A 24,536-nucleotide genomic window follows, 5' to 3' on the forward strand; every position below is an offset into this window, starting at 1 on the left:
CATAGCTTCTTTTTTTTTTTTTTTTTTTTAATTAAAAGGGAACCTGTCACCCCCCCATGGCGGGGTGAAGGCCGCCCGACCCCCCACTAGAGCCCTGGATAATTGCCCCATCTCGCCGAATCTCGTTCCTGGAGCCGGTCCCGGGATGGAGATATCCTTGTCAGAAGCCCGGCGCGCGCTGCTGATATCTGACGCCCATAGAGAAAGAATGGAGCCGTCACTTTCTATGGCCGTCGGACCCACCTCAGCAGCGCGCGCCGGGCTTCCGACAAGGAAATCTCCGTCCTGGGACCGGCTCCAGGAACGAGACTTGGCGAGATGGGGTAAGTATCCGGGGATCTAGCGGGGGGTCGTGAGGCCTTCACCCCGGCACAGGGGGGTGACAGGTTCCCTTTAAAACTCTATTTTCTATCAGGAAAATATAAGCTGTTATTATGCAAATAAAGCTGAAGTGCCCAGGGGGTGTTCTTCAACATGTCCAGGTATGTCCAGCCCATGTCCTCCTTATTTACTGGCTGTCGGTCAAACAAGGTGTCTGAAGGCTGTGATAGACAGAACATGGGCTGGACCTGCCTTAGCTCTTGCCAGGTCACATGACAGCTATCCCTCTGTAGACATCTGCCCGGTTTCTTATGACGGGTACCTATCATGAGAACAAACCACTGAGATATAATGACACGTCAGAAGTTTGCATGGTTGGGGGTCGGGGTGCTGAGACCACCATTGATTGTTAGCGTGTAGGACTGAAGTGCTTGGTTTCACGCGCTGTGCCCCTTCATCAGCAACCAGTGCCTGGATATAATGGCGGTATGGGATTGCAGGCTATCCTGCACACAGGAGGTCCCATAGACATCCACTCGCTAAAGGTGTTTAGGAAGATGAGGGGCACAGAAAGAGAAGCCGCAGTTCTGTCATTTATACTAATGATAGGCGGGGGTCTCACCGCCTGGACCCCCACAAGTACAGACATGTACTATGATAGGTCAGAAGGCTGTACTTTAGCATATAGCCACCTTTAAAATGTATAGGGATTGTTGTTCCCCTTTATAGGTCAGGTTTCTCTATGTTTTACTTGTTCAGGTGACATCTCAGCCGGGCCGAGACCTCATTCAGATCACACAGGTTGCCGGCAATCTCTCTTACCCTTCCCCCACTTCATAGGTGCGGTAGGTGGTTTCCAGGGGACATACCTCCCTGTCCTGTCATCTCAGGTTCACTAGTATTATGGTCTCTCCAGGCTGATTTCTATCCTGGCTTTAGTCTATTACATATTCCCAGTATCCTCAGTTCTTTCTTCTATATTATACTGTATATATTGCTGTATGCTAGCCAACTCTGCTATAAAACTCTGAATGATGGAAAGAAAATAAAGTTATTCTTACATATAGTGACGAGAACCATGAGAGCTTTATAAAACCATATGCAGTTAGTGCCCCCTAATGGTGGTTAAAGCCAAAAAGTTTTGTCATTAAATTTTATATATATATATATATATATATATATATATATATATATATATATATATATAGTGGTGTTTTGGTCCAGACCCCGCCATCCCTTTTTTCACACAGCTGCCATAGATTTTCATAATAAATAATTTTTTTTTTAATTATTTTATTTTAGGGGTATTCCAGCAAATAATTTTATTTTTTTGTTAATGATTTTTTAAAAATAAATAAAAAATAAATTATTAATAATAAAAGTTATATAACTTTGTAATTAAAGAAAATGTCTTTCTTCTGCAGCCCTGCAGTTCCTGACACAGCCACTGGTGGTAGCAGAGCAGCCATGTCGCCCCTTACTGCTCCCAGTCAATGTATAAATGCCACCCCCCCCCGACCTCTGTATCAGCCCCTGGCTTCTTTCTTATGAATACAGCTACGGGTATGGCACGTGACCCACGGCTCTATTCATGTTCTATGGAGTTTGCCAAAGAGAGCCGAGTACAGCACTTTCTGGCATACTTGGCTCTTTTCGGAGGCTCCATAGCAATAAATAGAGGTGTGGGTCACGTGCCATATCCGCAGCTGTATTCATAAGAAACTAGGGGCTGATACGGAGATAGGCGGGGGGTGCGGAGGTGGGACATATTTACAGATATTTTACAGATTTAACCCATCTTTGGATCCTTGTTAGTTCTTCCACCTTGTTTGCTGGTACATAGAAGGCAAAACCTTGAGAACATTCCTCCCAGCCAATCTACGCTACACTGTCACCACCTGCAGGTGAAATGTGGTATCACATTGTATATAATAGTCGTTGTATATAATAGTCATCAGTGTAACAATGGGTTATGTCACGTCCTCCAGAGCAAGAACTCCTCCTTCATTTCTAATACTTGGTGGATAACCCTTTGTTGGTAAAGGCTACTCGAAGTCTTGAATTGGGTTCAGATCACAGGTGACCGACTTGGCCATTCAAGAATATTCCACGTCTTTGCTTAAATAAACTCCTGGATCGCTTTGGCTTTACGTTTGGGGTCATTGTCTATTTGATCTATTATCTGAGAGATTTTTGAAGCCAAAGCCAGGATTTGAGAAGAGAAGAAATTTCCTTTATGACCTATTCCCTGTTTATAGTCTGTTCCAGTGGGGACGGACTGGGGCAAAGCCTAAGGGGAGTCCCTCATGACAGGGATTTGACAGGACAGGAATTGGGTGGCCTAGTATTGAATGGGTTAACAGGGATACAGGGGTTTGTTGCAGGAGGGGTGGAGAGATAATTAGGGGGTTAGTCCTGGTGGGGGGGGGGGGGTTGGACAGTGGGGGTGATTGGTCAAGAGGGGGGTGGAGTAGCAAGGGGTGGGGGGACAGGTTATATAGGTCAGCCTCACAGGGGGTCGGCAGCCATTTTAGGTAAAGCAGTTGGCGAGATCTCCCACCCACCCTCCCCTTTAGTAGGTGTTTAGGAGACCGGGATAGCGGGGTAGAGTTGGCGGTGGTGGTATGGTCCAGCAGCGGTAGTCAGGTACTGGCGTGTGGTAACTGCTTGTCACGGCACGGAGTATGGCAGTGGGGGTCCTCGGGGTTGGAGTCGGTGGTGGAAAATCTGGTTGTGATGGGAGGGGACCGTGGAGTGGTTCCGGACTCCCTGGGTCTATAGAGACTGTTGTCTGGGCGGCAGTAGTTAGCCACTGGCCTTAGGTGGGGGTAAGAGGAGATTCCAGTGGCCCTGCACTATGGGTGTTAGTCTGGTGTCTCTGGGTTAGGTGCTCGTCGGCCAGAGGCAAATCCCGTGCGGGGGGGGGGGGGGGTTGTGGCAAAATGGCGCCAGTTGGTTTTTGGGCTCCGAGGACCGCCCCGTCGAGTATTATTTACAGAGGTTATCTATATTGGGTTTTACATATTTGTTATATATTGTTAATGCATTTGAGGATGTTTAATAAACGGCTGCTGTGGCCATTAAAATCCAAAATGGTGTCTGTGGTCTTCGGGGATTATCAGTGGCAGGGGTGGGGGGTGGAGGCTGGGTAAGGGTTAATGATGGCCTTGTCAATACCCTGGTCATGGCATGTAAATAAATGCACTATTACAGTATATGCACACTGAGCAATTCTTGCGGATTCCCCGAGGAATTGAAGAGGAAAGATTTCTGCTTTAAATTCTTCTTCGAGGGTGGGTTCATTCTGAGGAATCCGCAAGGAGAAGCCCCCGAGGATTCCGTCGCATCTCCGCCCGTCCCATAGACTCCATTCTATGGTCGGGTGGATTCTGCTGTCCGCCAAAAAAATTGACATTTAGATCCGCAACAAAATTTTTCTGACGGAAATAAAGCAGTGTGAGCAATTGAGCGGAAAGCCCATTCAACACAACAGAAAAATGAAATGTTCCCTTGGTTTTGGATCATCTTATGAGGGCAGTGGGGCCCAAGTGAAGGCTCAGCTGGGTCTCTCTGCCCCTACATTTTAACAACCCATGAGGGTCTTCCAGGTACTAGCAACTCCCACCCCATTATCATTGATAGGAATTATTCTTCAGTGTTGGAAGTTTTGTTGTTCTTTTCACATTTCTCAATTCTGTTTTGTTTCGGGTTGGGGGGTCACTTTCTGTAAACTTGGTACATCTAGTCCTTGTTCAGCCCTCCCCCCTCCTTGTATGATATTATTGCGGTGGGGAAGGCTCAAAGCTTGTGGTCGGGGCAGATGAGACAATCGCTGTTATACCGTCAGGAAACCACAACCACAAGTGCTCTCATGTCTCAGCTCGAAGTTATTATTTTATATCATGGTGGCAGTACTGACACTCAGCTTTCCCAGATTAATGATTAGCTAACCTATGTACTAATGTAGTAACATACTTCCTACTTATATATGCCAGTGTTCCATTATTCAGGACTCTAGGAAAGCTGGGTGACTGATTCTATATGGACTGTAACAGCAGCAGCTTTTCCAGTGTCAGGGATGGTAAACCTGTCTAGTTATGTAGTGAAACATTCCCTACCAGATTACTGCATAGCTTAGTAGACCTGCCATCAGTACTCTAGGAAAGCTGAGTGACAGCCGCTATAAGAGCTGTAATAGCTATGGGGGCCATACTGATTGACATTAAGGTTTCCCAGCCTCAGGGATGGTAACATTCCCTTCTCCAAAACTACAGCACAGCTTAGTAAACCTGTCATTCAGGACTCTAGGAAAGCTGAGTGACTGTGCGGTAAGAGTGGCCATAGTAACTGTCACCCATCTCTCCTAGACTAGGAAAAGCAAGATTATCTACTGAGGTACCAAAACAGTGTATTCTCTTATATTCTAGTAAAGAAGATCCAGGATTATCGGAAAGCTGAGTAATTCTATAGGGATTGCAATGGCACCCAGCATTCCCAGTGTCAGAGATGCTAAACTTGTATAGTTATATAAGGAAACATCCCCTTTTCTTTCAAAAACTGCCAGAGATTTGTAATAATTTTTTTTTTTAATTTCAAGTCTTCCAGTACTTACCAGCTGCTGTATATCCTGCAGGAAGTGGTGTATTCTTTCCATGGGGATTTGCTGCTGCTCTGGACAGTTCCTGACATGGACAGAGGTGGCAGCAGAGAGAAATGTGTCAGACTGGAAAGGATACACCTATTCCTGCAGGACATACAGCAGCTGATAAGTACTAGAAGCAGTGGTGTAGCTACCATAAAGGTAGACCATGCCACTGCTATGGGCCCATTCACCAAGGGGGCCCGCTGGCCCTTGACCCTTTAGTTGTAAGTGTTCATGATGAACGCTCACAGTTAAATGCTGCAGCACTCTGACTGACAGAGCAAGAAACCATTGGCTCCCTGCCCTGTCAGTCTCTCGTCGTGGCTGGAGGCAACACTGCACCCACCTCCAGCCATAGTAGCCCCCATCCCCCATACATACTCACCTAGCCTGGCCCAGTCACCCTGCGTTAGTTATCCCAAGAACAAAGAAACTCTGGAGAACTGTGCCAGGCCAGATTTATGGGGCCCTATGAATCCCAGCTATGCCCCTGACTAGAAGACTTGAGATTGTTTAATAGAAGTAAATTACAAATCTCTGCCACTTGCTGGGACCAGTTGATTTAAAAGAAAATATTTTTTGGTGAACAATCCCTTTAACCCCTAGATGACCGCTGTGTTTATGTGTGAGTGAGTGTATGTGTGGTCTACGTGTTCTGTCTGCTTCCAGCTAAACAGCCGCGCTGGGTAATCCTTGGGTAATACATATCTGCTGTTGCCCTCTTTGTTGGGTTATCAAGTATTATGACCATTCTTGTTTTATGTTGTTCCCTGATGGTGTACACCTCCAAAGTATATATAGGGCGGACTGTGCCCGATTATGTTTTTTGTATATGTGTATATTCTCTATGCAAAAGTTTAAATAAAATCTTTTAATAAAAAAATAAAAAAAAAACAGTGGAAGCTCCTGTCACTTACCAATCGGGACCCCCACAGTGTGACTGCGGGGGTCCCGATCGCTGTTGGACCGCCGGAGGTCTCTTTTCTGCCTCTGTGCGGTCTGACCGGTGCTCTGCTCATTGAGTCTGCCACAGACAAGCTCAATCAGCAGAGAGCCTATTACACTGATTAATGCTTGGCCTATAGCATAGCAGTGTATCAGTGTATGCAATCTAATGATTGCATGTAAAAGTCCCCCAGGGGACTTAAAGTGTATAAAAAAAAAGTAAAAATGTTTTTTACAATACCCCGAAGCCTCTCCCCCAATAAAAGTTAAAATCACTCCTATCTCATTATATAAATAAAACATATAAAATAATTAAACATATAATATTCCGTAGCGTGCGTAATTGTGCGAGCTATTAAAATATAACAAACAAAAGGATTACAGTTTTTTTGTTACATTATATTTAAAAAAAATGAATACAAAGTGATTGAAACGTCCGATCTACACATCTATGGTGTTAATAAAAACTAGAGATCATGGCGCAAAAAATGACGCCCCATACAGCCCCGTAGGTGAAAAACTAAAACCGTTATAAGAGTCACAATAGGCCCATTTTATTAATAATTAATTGCAAAAAAAACAAGTAAAACAAGTAAAAAAATTAGAAAATTTGTGTAAACCTGCATATGGTTGTGTTCGGATTGACCTATAGAGTAATAATATCATGTCGCTTTTACCATATAGTGTATTACGTAGACACAGGAACCCCCTAAACGTTACCATATTGCATTCTTTTTTACAATTTTACCAATTTATATCTTCATAAATAATATATTTGGGATTCCATCATACATGTTATGGTAGAACGAAAGACGTCATTACATAGTACATAGCCCTGTAGATAGCGCGGTCCACTGGGTCATTTTGGGCCTGGTCCTCAAAGGGTTAAGGAACGACAAATAAGCTGGGTCACCGTTTCCCCCATTGTCAGAAACAGTAAACTTGTCTAGTTATGTACAGACACATCCCCTGCTACTACCTTGTTGCAACAGCTTAGCAGAGCTGCCATTCAGGACTCTGGGAAAGCTGGGTGACTACTATGGCAGCTGTGATGGCTCCTGTCAGGAATGATAACCCTGTCTAGTTATGTAGTCAATATATTATTCCTCCCTCACTACAGAGAGAGCTGTATACACTACCGCCAGTCAGGCTGACAGCTCGCCTCCTCCCCTGTAGGCCGCAGCGCCGCGGTTGCCTGGTAACCGGCTGCACCGGAAGTGAGCGCGGGAGGGACTTCCGGACACGTTTTGTTGATGGTTGCATCAGAATCTGAGCGGAGATCGGGATGGCAGCGGCGGCCGGGGACCAGGGTGAGTGCAGGGGGCGCTGGGGGATATAGTGACGTAGCAGGTGGGGTGTATATAGGTGTATACATATAGTGTGTGCTGGCAGCTGCCGGCATCCCTCCTGTGACAGCTCAGCTCCAGTGCTATGGTGTCAGGTTACATTGTTATATATATAATATATATATATATATATATATATATATATATATATGTGCATTTAAAGGGCCAGGCACACCTGTAATATATGTTAGGGCACCTATATATATATATATATATATATATATATATATATATATATATATATATAGACACATCTACTTGTCAGGGCAGGAGTCGTAAACCTTGGCTCTCCAGCTGTTGCAAAACTACAACTCCCATCATGCCTGGACAGCCAAAGCCTTCGGCTTTGGCTGTCCAGGCATGATGGGAGTTGTAGTTTTGCAACAGCTGGAGCTCCAAGGTTCCCCATCCCTGTTTCAGGCTGCAGACCATCACCTGCATTATAGCACTATAGCTTCCCTGTGGGTGTGATGTGCTGCATGCAGATGATCTCTTCTCCACCACATACAGCAGTGTGAGCAGCGGCTACTTTCATTTTCCTTTTCTTGTAAATGTGAAGTCTGATGTTCCTGGACGTGATGCAGAATCTGTACCATCCCCCCCCCCCCTCCATGCATCATGTAATGTACCGCCACCCCTTTATATGGGCAGAGGATTATACTGTACCCCTGCTCCCCTTATATCCAGTGCATACAGGCATAGTGATAAGGAGGATGCAGACTGAACACAGATCTTGATCTTGAAGTACTCTTTATAAATCTTTTTCTTTCAAATCAACTGGTTTTAAAAAGTTATATAGATTTACTTCTATTTGAAAATCTTCAGTCTTCCAGTACTTATCAGCTGCTGTATGTCCTGCAGGAAGTGGTGTATTCTTTCCAGTCTGACACAGTGCTCTATGCTGCCTCCTCTGTCCATGTCAGCAGCAAATCTCCATAGAAAACTGCTCCTGCAGCAGAGGTGGCAGCAGAGAGCACTGTGTCAGACTGGAAAGAATACACCACTTCCTGCAGGACATACAGCAGCTGATAAGTACTGGAAGACTGGAGATTTTTAAATAGAAGTAAATTACAAATCTATATAACTTTGTGAAACCAGTTGATTTGAAAGAATACAATTTTTGCCGGAGTACCCCTTTAAGCTAACCATAACCCCCCTCCTCTCCCATACACATGCATGCTCAGATTATCTGCTCAAGAGAGGAAAGCAGCTGCCAGACACCTCTATAGTGGCGGCTGATCTCCTTGAGAACAAAAGAGAGGACCCCCCCCCCAAACACGTCAGGCAGTCAGAGGGTTCTAATGTGCATAAAGGATTTGCTATCAGTCAGGTCAAGGTTATTATACATCTGTATAGGGGAGATACTGTGATATTTGGGAAGGGATCAGGAGGATAGCCCTCCCCCAGGACTGGTCTCTGAGTACAGAACGCACCTGCTGCCCTCTATAGGGAAATAATTGTGAGACCCCCGGGACGGAGTCCTTCTATACATCGACAACAATAGGTACACTGACAGCTGCCATGCTGACTGAGGCCGGAGTTGTTTGGCTTCCTCTGGGTGGATAGGGACGTATATGTACACGTCCTCCGGGCAGCTCCGCCAGCAGATAAGGCCGGCTCTGGAATCTTTGCCGTCAGCTTTATGGTCCTCGGTTGGTTAGGCTTGTGATAGGGAAGAGGAATGGTGTGCGAGGCCGTGAATTAGCGGCCGTGGATATAGCCCAGGGAGCCGGCTGATTGAGTCAGCGCGGCTTCCAGACTGAGGAGAATATACCATCATAGCGAGCCGGGATCTCCCCCTCCGACCTGACCCAAGACATCATGGCAGATGTAATAGAGAGTAGGCTACTGTGTCAATGGGGAATTATTGGCAGAGTTTGAACCAGTAGGACAGGGGTCGGGAACCTTGGCTCTCCAGCTGTTGCAAAACTACAACTCCCATCATGCCTGGACAGCCAAAGCTTTAGCTTTGGCTGTCCAGGCATGATGGGAGTTGTAGTTTTACAACAGCTGGAGAGCTAAGGTACCCTGCCCCTACAGTAGGGATTGCAGCCAAAGAGCTAAGCGGAGACTATGACTACTTATAGATGACTAGAGCGTAATACAAAAGCTGAAATAGTAACATAATACCCCAATACCCCACTGAGAACCGACCGAGGTTGCATAGAAAGAGAAAAAACATGGCTGCTTTCTAATGAGCGCCACACCTGTCTATAGGATGAGCTGTAATACCAGACATAACCTGTGGAAAGGTGTGGTGCTGTGTTGTTTTTTGGAATAAAGCCACCATATATGGTTAAGCAAGTATCAGATTATCAGACTTTGTGGATTATCCAGTCTTAAAGGGGTCCTCCAGAGGAAAAGATGTGTGTCAGAAAGTTATACAGATTTGTAAATTAATTCTTGTAGCAAATCTCCAGTCTTCCAATACTTATCAGCTGCTGTATGCCCTGCAGGAGGCGGTGTATTCTTTCTAGTCTGACACAGTGCTCTCTGCTGCCACCTCTGTCCATGTCAGGAACTGTCAAGAGCAGGAGAGGTTTTCTATGGGGATTTTCTGCTGCTCTGGACAGAGGTGGCAGCAGAGAGCACTGTGTCATACTGGAGAGAATACACCGCTTCCTGCAGGACAAACAGCAGCTGATAAGTATGGGAAGCTTTTTTAAATATAAGTAAGATACAAATCTATATAACTTGCAGACAGTTGATTGAAAAAATAAGAATAGCGATATCTCTAGAGTTCCCCTTTAAGGGAGTAAATTACTTTAGGTAGATAACTAAACTATTGTGTCTGTATATTTGTTGCCCATAGATCCCACCTTTAGATTGTGAGCCCTCCGTGTCCTGATCCCATGTTGCATGCTGGCGCGGCCCCTCTGGCCCGTCTCACCCTCTCTATCCTCCTCTCTTACAGCTGTCAGCTACCAGTCTGTTCTGAGCATTAGTGATGAGAAGGCCCGACTCTCCGCCTTGCACGACTTCCTCAGCTCTCGTAGTTACGTCCAGGGCTACACTTTTTCTCAGGCGGATGTAGAGGTGTTCAGACAGTTGGCGGCGCCCCCTCCTGACCATTACTTCCATGTGGTGCGGTGGTACAGACACATAGCGGCCATCTCATCCGACCCTGCGATGCTGAGCAGCTCACATAACACACAGCAATGTGAGTAGTCGCCTGTCAGCACGTCTGGATTGTTGCATGAAAGACTCACAAATCCGATGTATAATGCACGGCATCATCCATAGTCATCCAGCCTGTATTATACTCCAGAGCTGCGTTCACTATTCTGCATGAAAACCATAACTCTCCCCTATTGACTTCAATGGGAAATGGCTTAGACAGGACATTGAAAAGATATAAAAGTCGGTGTTGCGTCATTTGATCTTGCTAATCCGATGTACTTTATGTTTCCAGGCAAGGGGAGACGCACACAACCTCAATGGACACCCCCAGAAGCAAAAGAACAACCCCAGCTGCGGCTGTACAACAGTCTAACACGCAACAAGGTGACGGCAAATACACACAGTAACAATGGTCACACCCCTCCCTGCTGTGATGGACCCCCTCCATATACATATCAGCAAAGTCAGATGAGCCCCTTTAATTTCACTGCGATTGGCCGCTTACCTTTTGTATATGGGGATGTGCCGACTCTTCCCCTGATAGCAGAAGTTGGGGGATATAAGGATCAGACATGTTGGTGTTTAGTGATTAAAGGAGTACTTTGGTGATTATCTTTTTCTTTCTAATCTATCCATTATATAGATTTGCAATTTACTTCTATTTAAAAATCTCCGGTCTTCCAGTACTTATCAGCTGCTGTATGTTCTACAGGAAGTGGTGTATTGTTTTCAGTCTGACACACTGCTCTCTGCTGCCACCACTGTCCATGTTAGGAACTGTCCAGAGCAGCAGCAAATCCCCATAGAAAACCTCTCCTGCTCTGGACAGTTCCTGACATAGACAGAGGTGGCAGCAGAGAGCACTGTGTCAGACTGGAAAGAAAACTTCTCTTCATGCAGGACATACAGCAGCTGATAAGTATGGAAATTTTTAAATTGAAGTAATTAACAAATATATATGACTTTCTGAAACCAGTTGATTTAAAAGAAAAAGATTTTCGCTGGGTTAACCCTTTAAGTTAACGCTAAAGGTGTGTAGAAAAGACAGAGGTCTAGCAGCAGTTTACTACCCCCTCCCCGTTGTTTTGATTACATGCACACTCTGCTGAACTGAATGTACATATGTATGAGGAGGACAGGACAAATGTCTTCAACTTGTGTGATAATGGAGAGAAGCCCATCTTGTCCGGTGCTGCTCACACAGCTGAGCCTGCGTTACAGTGTGTTGCTGTAGGTGCGGATAGCTTTGCTTAGTGCTGTCACAGTGACACATTGTAGCGAGGCCGCAGCTTTGTGTGCAGGAGGCTGGGGTCGGGATGTGGTTTTGTAGCATCAGCACAGAGAGAGAATGAAAGGGGTGATGGACTAAAACGCAAAGGAGAGACGCACAATCAGATGTATGGCGGATTAAAAAGAATATTAGACAATTTTGATCTCCACTAACTGGGCAAGTAACATACACCTTGCAGAATCCCCCACATACAAAATATAGTGCACAATGTAGCAATCAGTCCTGCGAAATCTGAAGTTCTGGTAATGTTCCCAAAGAGGAGAAGGGACCCTAGGTTTACCAGCCAGGCAGGGCTTAAGTGGTGATGCTGTGCACAGCCTTATCACTTAGCGCCCTAGGAGGGTCAAAAATGATGGGTGTTCTGCTCCTCTGTGGGGAAATGTCACTTACCACATCGGGCTTCTGGCGGTATCTTCACCTTTACTGCAGCCTCTAGTCACATGACCATCAGTAGAGCCTGCAGTACAGATGAAGACAGAAGTGGTAAGTGACATCTCCCCTAAGAGGAGCAGAACACCCATCATTTCGACAGGTGTTCTGCTCCCCCTAGTGGCCGGAAAACAGAGCAAGCTGCTTATGCCTCTGGCTCAGCAGCAGTGAAGATGCAGACGGTCAGAAAGAGGAGTGGGAAACCCTGTTGAAAGAAGAGATTCCCTTCATTTTAAAGGATTCCCTGCTTCGAGCACGGCGGTACCATGGTACTATTATAAAGAAGTGAAGGTTTTGATTGAGAGCCGGATAGAGACACCTGCTGCCGTGCACATTCCCTGGCTGTATTTGGGGATCGCATTGGGTCTCAGGAGCGAGACCTGGTGCGATCAGTAACTTTTTTTTTTTTTTTTACCTTGTCTGATGACTTGTCTAATGTTGTTGCAAATGACATCAATGCTTTAATACTTTGTGTTGTTTCTGACCTAGTTTTATGCCGTGGTTTCTTTAGGAGGTGTTTGTACCACAGAGTGGTAAAAAGGTCACGTGGTATTGCTGTGGACCAACTGTATACGATGCATCGCACATGGGACACGCCAGGTGAGTATAGGGCGGGAGTCTCCCAGCATGCTTCCCACTGTCACATAAATATCTCATTCTGAAATCCCATTCCTGCCCATGTCGTCTCTCGTTTCTAAGTTAACCCCTTCAAATCTGCGCAGCTGGTGTTGTCTCACCTTAGCCTTTTTATTCCTGTCAGGTCCTATATATCCTTTGATATTCTCAGAAGAGTCTTAAAGGATTACTTTAAATATGACGTTTTCTACTGCATGAACATCACAGACATAGATGACAAGGTAAGCGACCCCTGTTCTTACTGCATCAAGTGTTTTCTGTATTCCTGCTGTGGGTCTGTCATGGTCACACATTTTCTTTCCTTTAGATCATAAAGCGGGCCAGACAGAACTACTTGTTTCAGCAATACAAAGAGAGCCGGCTTGAGCCCCCCACTGTACTGGCCGATGTGAAGACTGCACTGACGGTACATAGATTACATTACTGATCCTGTATTATACTCCAGAGCTGCACTCGCTATTCTGCTGGTTTGGTCACTGTGTACATACATTACTGATCCTGAGTTACTGTACATCCTGTATTATACTCCAGAGCTGCACTCACTATTCTGCTGGTGGGGTCACTGTGTACATACATTACATTACTTATCCTGTACTGATCCTGAGTTACATCCTATATTATACTCCAGAGCTGCACTCACTATTCTGCTGGTGGGGTCACTGTTTACATACATTACATTACTGATCCTGAGTTCCATCCTGTATTATACCCCAGAGCTGCACTCACTATTCTGCTGGTGGGGTCACTGTGTACATACATTACATTACTGATCCTGAGTTCCATCCTGTATTATACCCCAGAGCTGCACTCACTATTCTGCTGGTGGGGTCACTGTGTACATACATTACATTACTGATCCTGAGTTACAGCCTGTATAATACCCCAGAGCTGCACTCACTATTCTGCTCTGGTAGGTGCCATTACTGACTCTTCCCCTTTCTTCCAGCCATTCCTAGTAAAGCTCAGTGAGACAACAGATCCGGATAAGAAACAGATGCTTCAAAAAATCCAGACCGCTGTCACTGCTGCCGTCCATCCCCTTGAAGAAGCGATCAATAAATCAGCTGGTGCTGTGGAGGTTCAGAGTCTGGCACAGGTAGTGTGATCAACGCTCCTTGTCCCGTCCTTATTCCCATCCTACCCCAGGGTCCTAGTGAATGAATATATATATATATATATATATATATATATATATATATATATATATATATATATATATATATATATATATATATATATATATATATATATATATATATATATATATATATACACTCCTCCTATTACCTAGACGTTACTAGAAGAATCTGCAGATCTGCTTTCGGACTGGCTGGACACCAAGAAGGGGGCCGAGGTGACGGACAACTCCATCTTCTCCCAGCTCCCCAAATTCTGGGAAGGAGAATATCACAAGGACATGGACGCCCTGAACGTGAGTCTCCCCTTACCCCTATACAGCCACACATAGTAGATAGAGACAGCACTATGGATTATTATGTGTATTTGTCCCTGGCAGGTCCTTCCTCCAGATGTCCTCACTCGGGTCAGCGAGTACGTGCCGGAAATCGTAGAGTTTGTGCAGAGGATTGTGGATAATGGCTACGGGTGAGTCCTTACCATCCTGTCCCAGCTGTGTATTAAAGGGGTTGTTCAGCAAAAAAAATAAATAAAAAAAATAAAATAAAAAATATATATATATATATATATTCTTACAAATTAACTGGTGCTAGAAAGTTAGACAAATTTGTAATTCACTTCTATTAAAAAATCTTTATTCTTCCAGAACTTATCAGCTGCTGCACGTCCTCCAGGAAGTGATGTATACTTTCTAGTCTGACACAGTGCTCTCTGCTGCCACCTCTGTCCATGTCAGGAACTGTCCAGGCAGCAGCAAATCCCCATAGAGAACCTCTCCTGCTCTGGACAGTTCCTGACATGGACAGAGGAGACAGCAGAGAGCACTGTGTCATACTGAAGAGAATACACCACTTCCTGCAGGACATAAAGCAGCTGATAAGTACTGGAAGACTGGAGATTTTTTAATAGAAGTACATTACAAATCTCTGATGCTTTCTGGCACCAGTTTTGTTTTTTTTCCCCCTCCTGGGAACTACCCCCTTAACTCTTTCTTTTCTTGCAGCTATGTGTCCAACGGGTCGGTTTACTTCAGTACAGCCAAGTTTCATGCCAGCGATAAGCATTACTATGCCAAGCTGGTGCCCGAAGCTGTAGGAGATCAAAAAGCTCTGCAGGAAGGTGAAGGTGAGCGGCGTCCATTCTCTTAGAGGAGTTGTCCACGTCCTGAGGGCGTCCAGCTCCCAGCAGATACACAGCCATAGGCTGTGACCACCGTGCCTGACCCTTATGTGTGATGGTAAGAGTCAGACATTACTAATCTAACCCAGCACTTGTCTCTTCTATGCAGGCGACCTCAGCATCTCTGCAGATCGGTTGAGTGAGAAGCAGTCGCCCTGTGACTTTGCCCTGTGGAAGGCCTCTAAGCCTGGGGAACCATCATGGGACTCTCCTTGGGGGAAGGTAAGTCCAGGCAGGTTTCCCATCTAACAGTTATCAGGTTGCTTCATAGGAACGTTATAAGGTTCCATGTTCTCCTGTATGGTGTCCTGTGTGTCCTCATTGTACATCTCTCTGTGTGAAGGGGCGTCCTGGTTGGCACATTGAGTGTTCAGCGATGGCAGGCTCCATCCTGGGAGAATCCATGGACATTCACGGAGGGGGGTTCGATCTGCGGTTTCCCCATCATGATAATGAGCTGGCCCAGTCAGAGGTAGGTGGACGCCCTGTGCATATATTATCTTCTACGGACTCTGTAAAGTATTAAAGGGATTATCCAGGAATAGTAAAAGCACAGCGCCACCCCTGTCCTTAGGTTGTGTGTAGTATTACAATTCAACTCCATTCACTTCACTGGAACTGAGCTGCAATACCGCACCTAAACTGAAGACAAGGGTGGCGTTGTTTCTGGGAGAAAGGGGCCATGTTTTTCTAGGCCTGGTCAACTCCTTTAAAGGGATACTCTGGCGAAAATCTTTTTCTTTCAAATCAGCTGCTTTCAGATAGTTATATAGATATGTTATTTACTTCTTTTCTCAAGTCTTCCAGTACTTATCAGCTGCTGTATGTCCTGCAGGAAGTGGTGTTATTTCCAGTCTGACACAGTGCTCTCTGCTGCCACCTCTGTCCATGTCAGGAACTGTCCAGAGCAGGAGAGGTTTTCTGTGGGGATTTGCTGCTGCTTTGGACAGTTCCTGACATGGACAGAGGTGGCAGCAGAGAGCACTGTGTCAGACTAAGGCCGCATTAACACGTTCTGTGTTAATCAGCTGTCATTACAGCGCGGCGCACATCTGTACAGTTCCAAAGATCTGTAATCAAAGATGCTGCCCGGGCGGGGGGAGAAGTCCGTGTGAAAGTCCGGGGGAACACAGAACGTGGGAATGCGGCCTAAGAAAGAAAACTTTTCCTGCAGGACATACAGCAGCTGATAAGTACTAGAAGACTTGAGATTTTTAAATAGAAGTAAATTACAAATCTATATAACTTTCTGACATCAGTTGATTTGAAAGAAAAAGAAATTTCCTGGAGTACCCCTTTAATGCTGCTTTGTCTATATTTCAGGCCTACTTTGACAATGACCACTGGGTGCGCTATTTCCTCCACACCGGTCATCTGACCATTGCCGGCTGCAAGATGTCCAAATCACTGAAGAATTTTATCACCATTAAAGACGCACTGCAGAGAAATTCAGGTAGGGTAACCGCTCGGGCAGCGATCACACGGCATCTGTCAGAGATTACATAGATTTACTTACATAGATCAGGTCTCTGTATTTTAGTCAGTAATTATTAGTCACTGGACAAGTGACGTTGGCTCTCAAGGTGTTTATGAAAAAAAAGTTTTATAGATTTGTAATTTGCTTCTATTTAAAAATCTCCAGTCTTTCAGTACTTATGAGCTGCTGTATGTCCTGCAGGAAGTGGTGTATTCTTTCCAGTCTGACACAGTGCTCTCTGCTGCCACCTCTGTCCATGTCAGGAACTGTACAGAGCAGCAGCAAATAAATCTCCATAGAAAACCTCTCCTGCTCTGGACAGTTCCTGACATGGACAGAGGTGGCAGCAGAGAGCAGTGTGTCAGACTGGAAAGAATACACCACTTCTGCAGGACATACAGTGGCTGATAAGTACTGGAAGACTAGAGATTTTTAAAATAGAAGTAAATTACAAATCTATATAACTTTCTGAAACCAGATGATTTAAAAGAAAAAGATTTCTCATCGGAGTACCCCTATATAAGAGTTTTAAACTTTTATTATTTCTTGCCATTCCAAGATCTCTGCTTGCTGTCATTGTATAAGAGGCTGACAATCCTTATGGACAAATACTAAGGGCTAATAGCTCATGACCCTTATCTATGAGTAGTATCAGATGTCATAGGGTTCACTGACAGCAAGCAGAGTTCTTCTCACTGATATATAAGAAAGTTGCAGGCCTTGATCCCGTGATCACACTTTGTCCCTGCAGCACGGCAGCTGCGTCTGGCTTTCCTCATGCACTCCTGGAAGGACACATTGGATTATTCCAACAACACCATGGAGTCGGCCGTCCAGTACGAGAAGTTCCTGAATGTGAGTCTGTATCTTACCTGTATGTTGTAATGGAGGGATAGTTCTGTCTCCTCTGTATATAATTGTGTAGAACGGGTACGGAACCTTGGCCCTCCAGCTGTCGCACAACTACAACTCCCATCATGCCTGGACAGCCAAAGCTTTAGCTTTGGCTGTCCAGGCATGATGGGAGTTGTATTTTTGCCACAGCTGGAGAGCCAAGGTTCCCTACCCCTGGTCTAGAAGAAGAGAACTGTCTCCTTAGCGCCCCCTATAGGATGAGTCTCAGTTTATAGTTAGTCTGGATAACATGACTGGGGATGTCGATAGACTTGACCTCTGACATCACATGACACCTTCTATCTTTTAGGAATTCTTTTTGAATGTGAAGGATATTCTAAGGGCTCCGACCGATATCACGGCTCAATACGTGAAATGGGAATCTCCGGAGATTGAACTCAACAACAGGTAAGGCCCTGGCCCCGCCGCCTCTTCTGTATTCGCCGCTCATGTTGGCCTAGTCTTAGGGTACTATTACACCAAGCAATTTTTCGACGACTAACGATAAACGACCGCTAAGGCAAACGACCCGAAATCGTTCGCCCAAGTACACGAAACAATGATCGTTATTTATGATCGTTCTTGCAGTCGTGTAGTCGTCACTATTGCGTACGTTTCAGCTGTGAATTCTTATTCCACCGAACGATGAGCGAACGATCAAACAATAAAAATAGGTCCGGATCCTATTAAACGATCAACGATTTCTCGTTGGTCGTTTAATCGTTGCCTGCTATTACACGAAATCATTATCGTTCAAATCCGAACGATTTAACGATTTTTCGAACGATAATCGTTCCGTGTAATACCACCCTTAGTCATATCTTCTTTCTGTTTTGCCAGTTTCTATAATAAGAAGTCCAATATACACACCGCCCTGTGTGATAACATCGACACCCGGACCGTCATGGAGGAAATGCGGGCGCTGGTCAGTCAGAGCAACTCCTACATTGCCAGCAAGAAGGCAGCGAAGCAGACTCCTAACAGGATGTTACTGGAGAGCATCAGCACCTACCTGACCAGCATGCTGAAGGTGGGTGATCCCAGATCTCTGCTTAAAGGGGTAGTTCACTAAAAAAAACATTTACAAATTTACATTTATGAAAAAAATCTCCAGTCTTCCAGCACATATCAGCTGCTTTATGTCCTGCAGGAAGCAGTGTATTATTTCCAGTCTGACACAGTGCTCTCTGCTGCCACCTCTGTCCATGTCAGGAACTGTCCAGAGCAGGAGAGGATTTCTATGGGGATTTGCTGCTGTTCTGGACAGAGGTGGCAGCAGAAAGCACTGTGTCTGACTGGAAATAATACACCACTTCCTGCAGGACATACAGCAGCTGATAAGTACTGGAAGACTGGATATTTTTAATAGAAGTATATTTCAAATCTCTGGCACCAGTTAATTTGAAAGAATATTTTTTGGGCGAACAGCTCTTAACAAATCTTAATTTTTGTGCTGTAAAGTCACAGCACCAATGCTGTGTTGCCTGGTTACAGTTAGCTCAAAGTTTTGCTTTGTTCTCTAGATATTTGGGGCCATCGAGGGTGAAGAACCTATTGGATTCCCCGTTGGTGGAAATGCACAAAGTCTGAATGTAAGCCTGACTCCTGCCTTTGTTTTAGAATTCGGTGTCTTTAGCGCCCTCTTTAGGCCGGCGTTGGTAAGTGCGTGCTCAGTTTGACAGCATGCTTTGGTTTCTTCTTACAGCTGGAGTCCACGGTGATGCCTTACCTCCAGGTCCTCTCCCAGTTCAGGGAGGGAGTGCGACAGATTGCCAGAGAGAACAAAGGTAATGGGAGCCGTCCTCAGATCTGTACTATATACAGACCAGTAACCCGTCAGCGCTTGCTTGCAGACTGGCTTGGACTGTCTCATACAGGGATAGGGAACCTTGGCTCTCCAGCTGTTGCAAAACTACAACTCCCATCATGCCCGGACAGCCAAAGCTAAAGATTTGGCTGTCCAGGCATGATGGGAGTTGTAGTTTTGCAACAGCTGGAGAGCCGAGGTTCCCAACCCCTGGTCCAATAAGTCCCTAACTCTCTAACAACCTCCTAACTCTGCTAACCCAACCCCCAATCTATAAATTATAGAACCAATGCAAATTAAAGGTATTGTCCTGAATATGGAAAACATGACCATTTGCTTTCAAACACAGCACTTTACCTGTATGGGTGGTGCCAGTAAAGTTAAAGGTGCGGCACTGCAATACCAGACTCAGCCAGGGGTGGTGCTGTCTTTGGAAGAAAGCAGCCATGTTTTTCTAAGCCTGGACACCCCCTTTAAATGTGTTTTTTTTTTTTCTTTTTTTCGCAGTGTTGGGAGTGCTGCAGCTGTGCGACTCTCTTCGGGACGATGTGCTCCCAGAGCTCGGGGTCCGACTGGAGGACCATGAAGGTAACCGATAATACTTTGGTTTCTATAGAGCTTTAAAGGGATTCTCTACCAACATTTGATGAGTAATACAGCCTGAAGTTGGGCATGGAATGAGGTCACTGCTACTAGTTCAGTGCATATGAGAGGGGCTGGTTACTCTGCATGATAGCTGCAGATTTGTGGCTAGAGATGTTCACCCAGGTCAGGAAACCTGAAGGAAAAAAAAAGTATTTTTATAAAACTGATGTGAGAAACGTATATCAATTCGTAATTTATCCTTTTTAAAAATCTTCAGTCTTCCAGTACTTATCAGCTGCTGTATGTCCTACAGGAAGTGGTGTATTCTTTCCAGTCTGACACAGTGCTCTCTGCTGCCACCTCTGTCCATGTCAGGAACTGTCCAGCTAATGAAAGGTTAATAACAGTGGAATCTTTTTACTTCTCAGGACTTCCCACCGTGGTGAAGCTAGTGGACAGAGAAACCTTACTGAAGGAGAAGGAGGAGAAGAAGAAGGTAAGATGTCTCATGAAGACGCGCCTGTCCATACGGGTTATTAGAGCACAAGGAGGGTCCGTGGCTCAGGACCCCCGCTCTATAAACCAGACCATGGATTACATAGGATTTATAATCTGACATTACTAAGCGGTAGTAGATAGTAGAAGCTGGTGTCTTGTGTTTTCCAGGTGGAAGAAGAGAAAAGAAGGAAAAAAGAGGAAGCTGCAAGGAAAAAACAGGAGCAGGAGGTAAGTCAGCCCAGTCCCCAGGGGGCGCTGTTTCTTTCCCTCAAAGAGAATTAAAGGGGGTTCTGGAAATATTTGACTGGTATGTACTCAGGATAGGCCACCAGTATCTGATGAGTGGAGGCCCAGATGTTCAGCAGAAGTGGAAGCAGATAGCTCCACACAGTGACTCCACCAGCAGAATAATGACTGCAGCTCTGAAGTATAATACTGGATGTAACTCAGGATCAGTAATGTAATGTATGTACACAGTGACCCCCACCAGCAGAATAGTGAGTGCAGCTCTGGAGTATAATACAAGATGTAACTCAGGATCAGTAGACGATCAGTAATGTATGTAAACAGTGACTCCACCAGCAGAATAGTGAGCGCAGCTCTGGAGGATAATACAGGATGTAACTTAGGATCAGTAATGTATGTACACAGTGACCCCACCAGCAGAATAGTGAGCGCAGCTCTGGAGAATAATACAGGATGTAACTTAGGATCAGTAATGTATGTACACAGTGACCCCACCAGCAGAATAGTGAGCGCAGCTCTGGGGTATAATACAGGATGTAACTCAGGATCAGTAGTCAGTGACTCTGTGGCTTTCTCTGTATTAGTATATGATCAGTAACAATGCGATCAGTGTATGTTTAGTCTTCATTCAATTATGTATCAAGAAATGTGGAAATCTCATTAGGAGACGGTTGTTGTTGTTGTTCCAGACAAAGGGAGGAAGTGCTGTTCCCTGTCTCTTCCTCCCAGCCAGTAACCTCATAAATGTGAAGCTGAGACGGCCCCAGTCCAGCACTCGACTTCTTAAAGGAAAGCGTGTGACAGAGCCCCTTAAAATACATGGTCACTGACGAGCGAGAAGCCATCCTGAAAAATGCGAGGGATTGATACATAAGATATTAGATACCTGTAGAAGTTTCCTTTAAGCACATAAGACTGGATGACCCCGGTTTGTATCTGACCACTAACCAGATTTCTATACGATGTTTCCCCACAGGCCGCAAAACTTGCCAAGATGAAGATTTCTCCGAATGAATTGTTCAAGGCGGAAACTGACAAGTACTCAAAGTTTGATGACACCGTGAGTAGATGCTGGATGATCAGATTTACTGGATTATTAAAGGGATCTTTCTTATCCAGGATTACTAAACAGCGCCACCTCTGTCCTCAGGTTGTGTGTGGTATTGCAATTCAGCCCATTCACTTCAATGGAAATAAGATGCAATATCAGGCACAACCTAAGGACAGGAGAGGCGCTGTTGCTGGAACAAAGCAAGTTTATTTTCCTAATACATCTGGCACATGTGACTCTCCAGCTGTAATAAATTTCCCCCTCTTATGTGTATTACCTTTGACCCCCAGGGATTCCCGACACATGACACCGAAGGGAAGGAGCTGAGCAAAGGTCAGAGCAAAAAACTCAGGAAACTTTACGAAACTCAAGAGAAACTGTACAAAGAATATCTGCAGCTGGTTCAGAACGGCAGCGCCTGAGACGGACGGAGGAAGCGGGTGAACAAACTGTATTTATTCCCGCGTGTGTCCGCCCCGCCAGTGGCCATGATGTATCACCGCCAGGGATCCATCACCGATACGAGTGTGGCGCACTGCGGGTGGGCACGCCAGCCTGACTGTTATCACTGTCATCAGCAGCAGCGTGGGTCATACCACTACTCATATACTGCTAGTCACAACCTATTAAATTCTGTAAGAAATGTACCGCGTCCGGAGTCGTCTTTTTATGGATTTGTTCAGTATAGAGGCGCTTAAAGGGGCAATACCATCTGAATATCACAGAGTACAGTGTAACTTCTTCAGATGGTGGTGCCCCTTTAACAGTGGTTTCCAGCAATCATAGTGGGGCTCCATATTTTAGGCTAGTTTTACGTGTACCGCATTGTAGCGGATTTCACGCTACAAATTTTGCAGCAATGCTCAGTACAGTTATGGCCTTTGGCTCTGCATTCTTGCAGCAGAATGAAAGTAACCACTGCCTCTTAAAGGGGAACTCCAGCAAACAATGTTTTCTTTCAGATCAACTGGTGCCAGAGAATGCTAGAGATTTGTTATTTACTTCTATTAAAAAAATCTCTAGTCTTCCAGTACTTATCAGCTGCTGTATGTCCTGCAGGAAGTGGTGTATTTTCTCCAGTCTGACACAGTGCTCTCTGCTGCCACCTCTGTCCAGATCAGTAGCAAATCCCCATAGAAAACCTCTCCTGCTCTGGACAGTTCCTGACATGGACAGAGGTGGCAGCAGAGAGCACTGTGTCAGATTGGGAAAAACACACCACTTCCTGCAAAACATACAGCAGCTGATAAGTACTGGAAGACTGGAGATTGTTTCTAAAAATAGAAGAAAATTCCAAATCTCTGGCACCAGTTGATTTGAAAGAATTTTTTTTCACAGGAGTATTCCTTTAATAAATTGGATGCAGGGCTTTACCAAGCTAATAGATTACCTGCTGTGGCGCGCTTCTCCTCCAGCTCGCAGGTCACTGACGTCCCACTCGAGCGCACCGATTGGCTGAGCTGTCCTTTAGTGACCCGTGAACGCGGGCAGGTAATGTAAAAGCTTGTTAATGCCTGATATCCAATTAGTTTAGTAGGCAGACCATGACCGTACAGAGCATCACAGCTGATTTTGCTGCAAAACTTGTATTGTGACATCCGCTGCGATACTGAACGTGTGAAACTAGTCTTTAAGGTGCAATTTTCCATTTGGCCTCTAGGGGCAGCAGAGTATACGTAATGTGTAATGTAATACAGTATGTACAACTGCTGTCTAGGCCTTAAAGTGACATGTACCACCATGCCCAGGCTGAAGCACTGGAGGCGGCCGACCCACCCTTAGTGGGAGGAAACCCCAGCCTCTATGATAGGGTTCCATTGATTCTAATGGAGTCACGCCATGGAGGGGCTGGAGTTTCTTCCCACTGGGGGTGGGTCGGCCCGCCTCCAGTGATTTTGCCTGGGCCTGGTGGTACAGTCACTTTAAAGGAGATCTTTCACCCCTGCACCCGGGGCAGAGCCCGTCCGACCCCCCGGTAGAGACCCGGATACTTTCCCCCTCCAGCAAGTCCCAGTCCCGCTGCGGAGAAATTGCCGCCCGATGGACTGCATGCGCTATATGTAAATGACCATAGATGAGTCCGACGTCCATAGGAAATCACTGGAGCAGTAAACACCCATGGACGGACGTCAGTCTCATTTCTGGTCAATTACATATAGCGCATGCAGTCTGTCTGGCGGCGATTTCTCTGCGGCGGGACTGGGACTTGCCGGAGGGGGTAAGTATCTAGGTGTCTACCGGGGGCTCAGGCAAGCTATGCCCCGAGTTCCAGGGTGAAAAGTGTCCTTTAAAGGAGTTATCCAGGATTAGACAAAAAGAGACTGTTACTTTCTTGCAGAAACAGCGCCACCCTTGTCCTCAGGCTGTATGTGGTATTACAATTCAGCTCCATACACTTCAGTGTAAGGGGATCTGCACACTATGGAAATCGGGCGGATCACCGCCGCGGATTCGGGTTCATTCTTTGGGCGGACAGTGGCGGCATCTGCCTGACCATAGAATGGAGTGTATGGCACAGGCGGAGAGTGAGGCGGGAGTCCTCTGCTGTTCTCCTCAGTGTGCACATACCCGAACAGAGCTGCAAGACCGCGCCCAGACTAAGGACAGGAGCGGAAAGAGTTTCTAGAAGAAATCAGCCATGTTTTAGTAATCCTGGAAAACCCATTATGTTAGGGTATCTCTTTATATAACGAGTGGGGATAATATTGTGTATATATATATAATACTACTCTTACTTAGTACTACTATAATCTGGTGCTGCATGATGTGGTATACTATCCTCTGATCCCGCTATACGCCTCACCCTATATATACAGGAGGTGTGTCCCATCTATAAGATCTAGCGGGAACGCTGCCTGTTGCCCATAGCAGTATATATATATATATATATATATATATATATATATATATATATATATATGTTACAGGTTAT

At 45.4% G+C, this 24,536-nt stretch overlaps 1 protein-coding gene across 2 annotated transcripts; it reads left to right on the plus strand.

The window, feature by feature from the left end:
* Positions 1 to 7,115: 7,115 nt before the first annotated feature.
* On the plus strand, positions 7,116 to 22,247 carry CARS1 (cysteinyl-tRNA synthetase 1). 2 transcript variants are annotated; one of them, XM_069965138.1, is made up of 23 exons: positions 7,116 to 7,218; positions 10,169 to 10,414; positions 10,667 to 10,758; positions 12,606 to 12,694; positions 12,855 to 12,951; positions 13,038 to 13,136; positions 13,677 to 13,826; positions 14,022 to 14,162; positions 14,247 to 14,335; positions 14,871 to 14,992; positions 15,156 to 15,268; positions 15,390 to 15,518; positions 16,370 to 16,499; positions 17,275 to 17,378; positions 17,728 to 17,825; positions 18,258 to 18,447; positions 18,941 to 19,009; positions 19,123 to 19,204; positions 19,732 to 19,812; positions 20,238 to 20,305; positions 20,476 to 20,535; positions 21,530 to 21,613; positions 21,895 to 22,247. In XM_069965138.1, exons 1-23 carry the CDS (start codon positions 7,194 to 7,196, stop codon positions 22,024 to 22,026), a joined length of 2,490 nt encoding a protein of 829 aa, XP_069821239.1. In that variant the 5' UTR covers positions 7,116 to 7,193; the 3' UTR covers positions 22,027 to 22,247. The 2 variants fall into 2 exon arrangements, with proteins under 2 accessions (XP_069821239.1, XP_069821240.1); XM_069965139.1 differs by lacking the exon at positions 10,169 to 10,414 and having other exon boundaries at positions 7,117 to 7,218.
* The last annotated feature ends 2,289 nt before the right edge of the window (positions 22,248 to 24,536 follow it).

This window comes from Dendropsophus ebraccatus, chromosome 4 (genome assembly GCF_027789765.1).
Source record: "Dendropsophus ebraccatus isolate aDenEbr1 chromosome 4, aDenEbr1.pat, whole genome shotgun sequence".
Taxonomy (NCBI): Eukaryota; Metazoa; Chordata; class Amphibia; order Anura; family Hylidae; genus Dendropsophus; species Dendropsophus ebraccatus.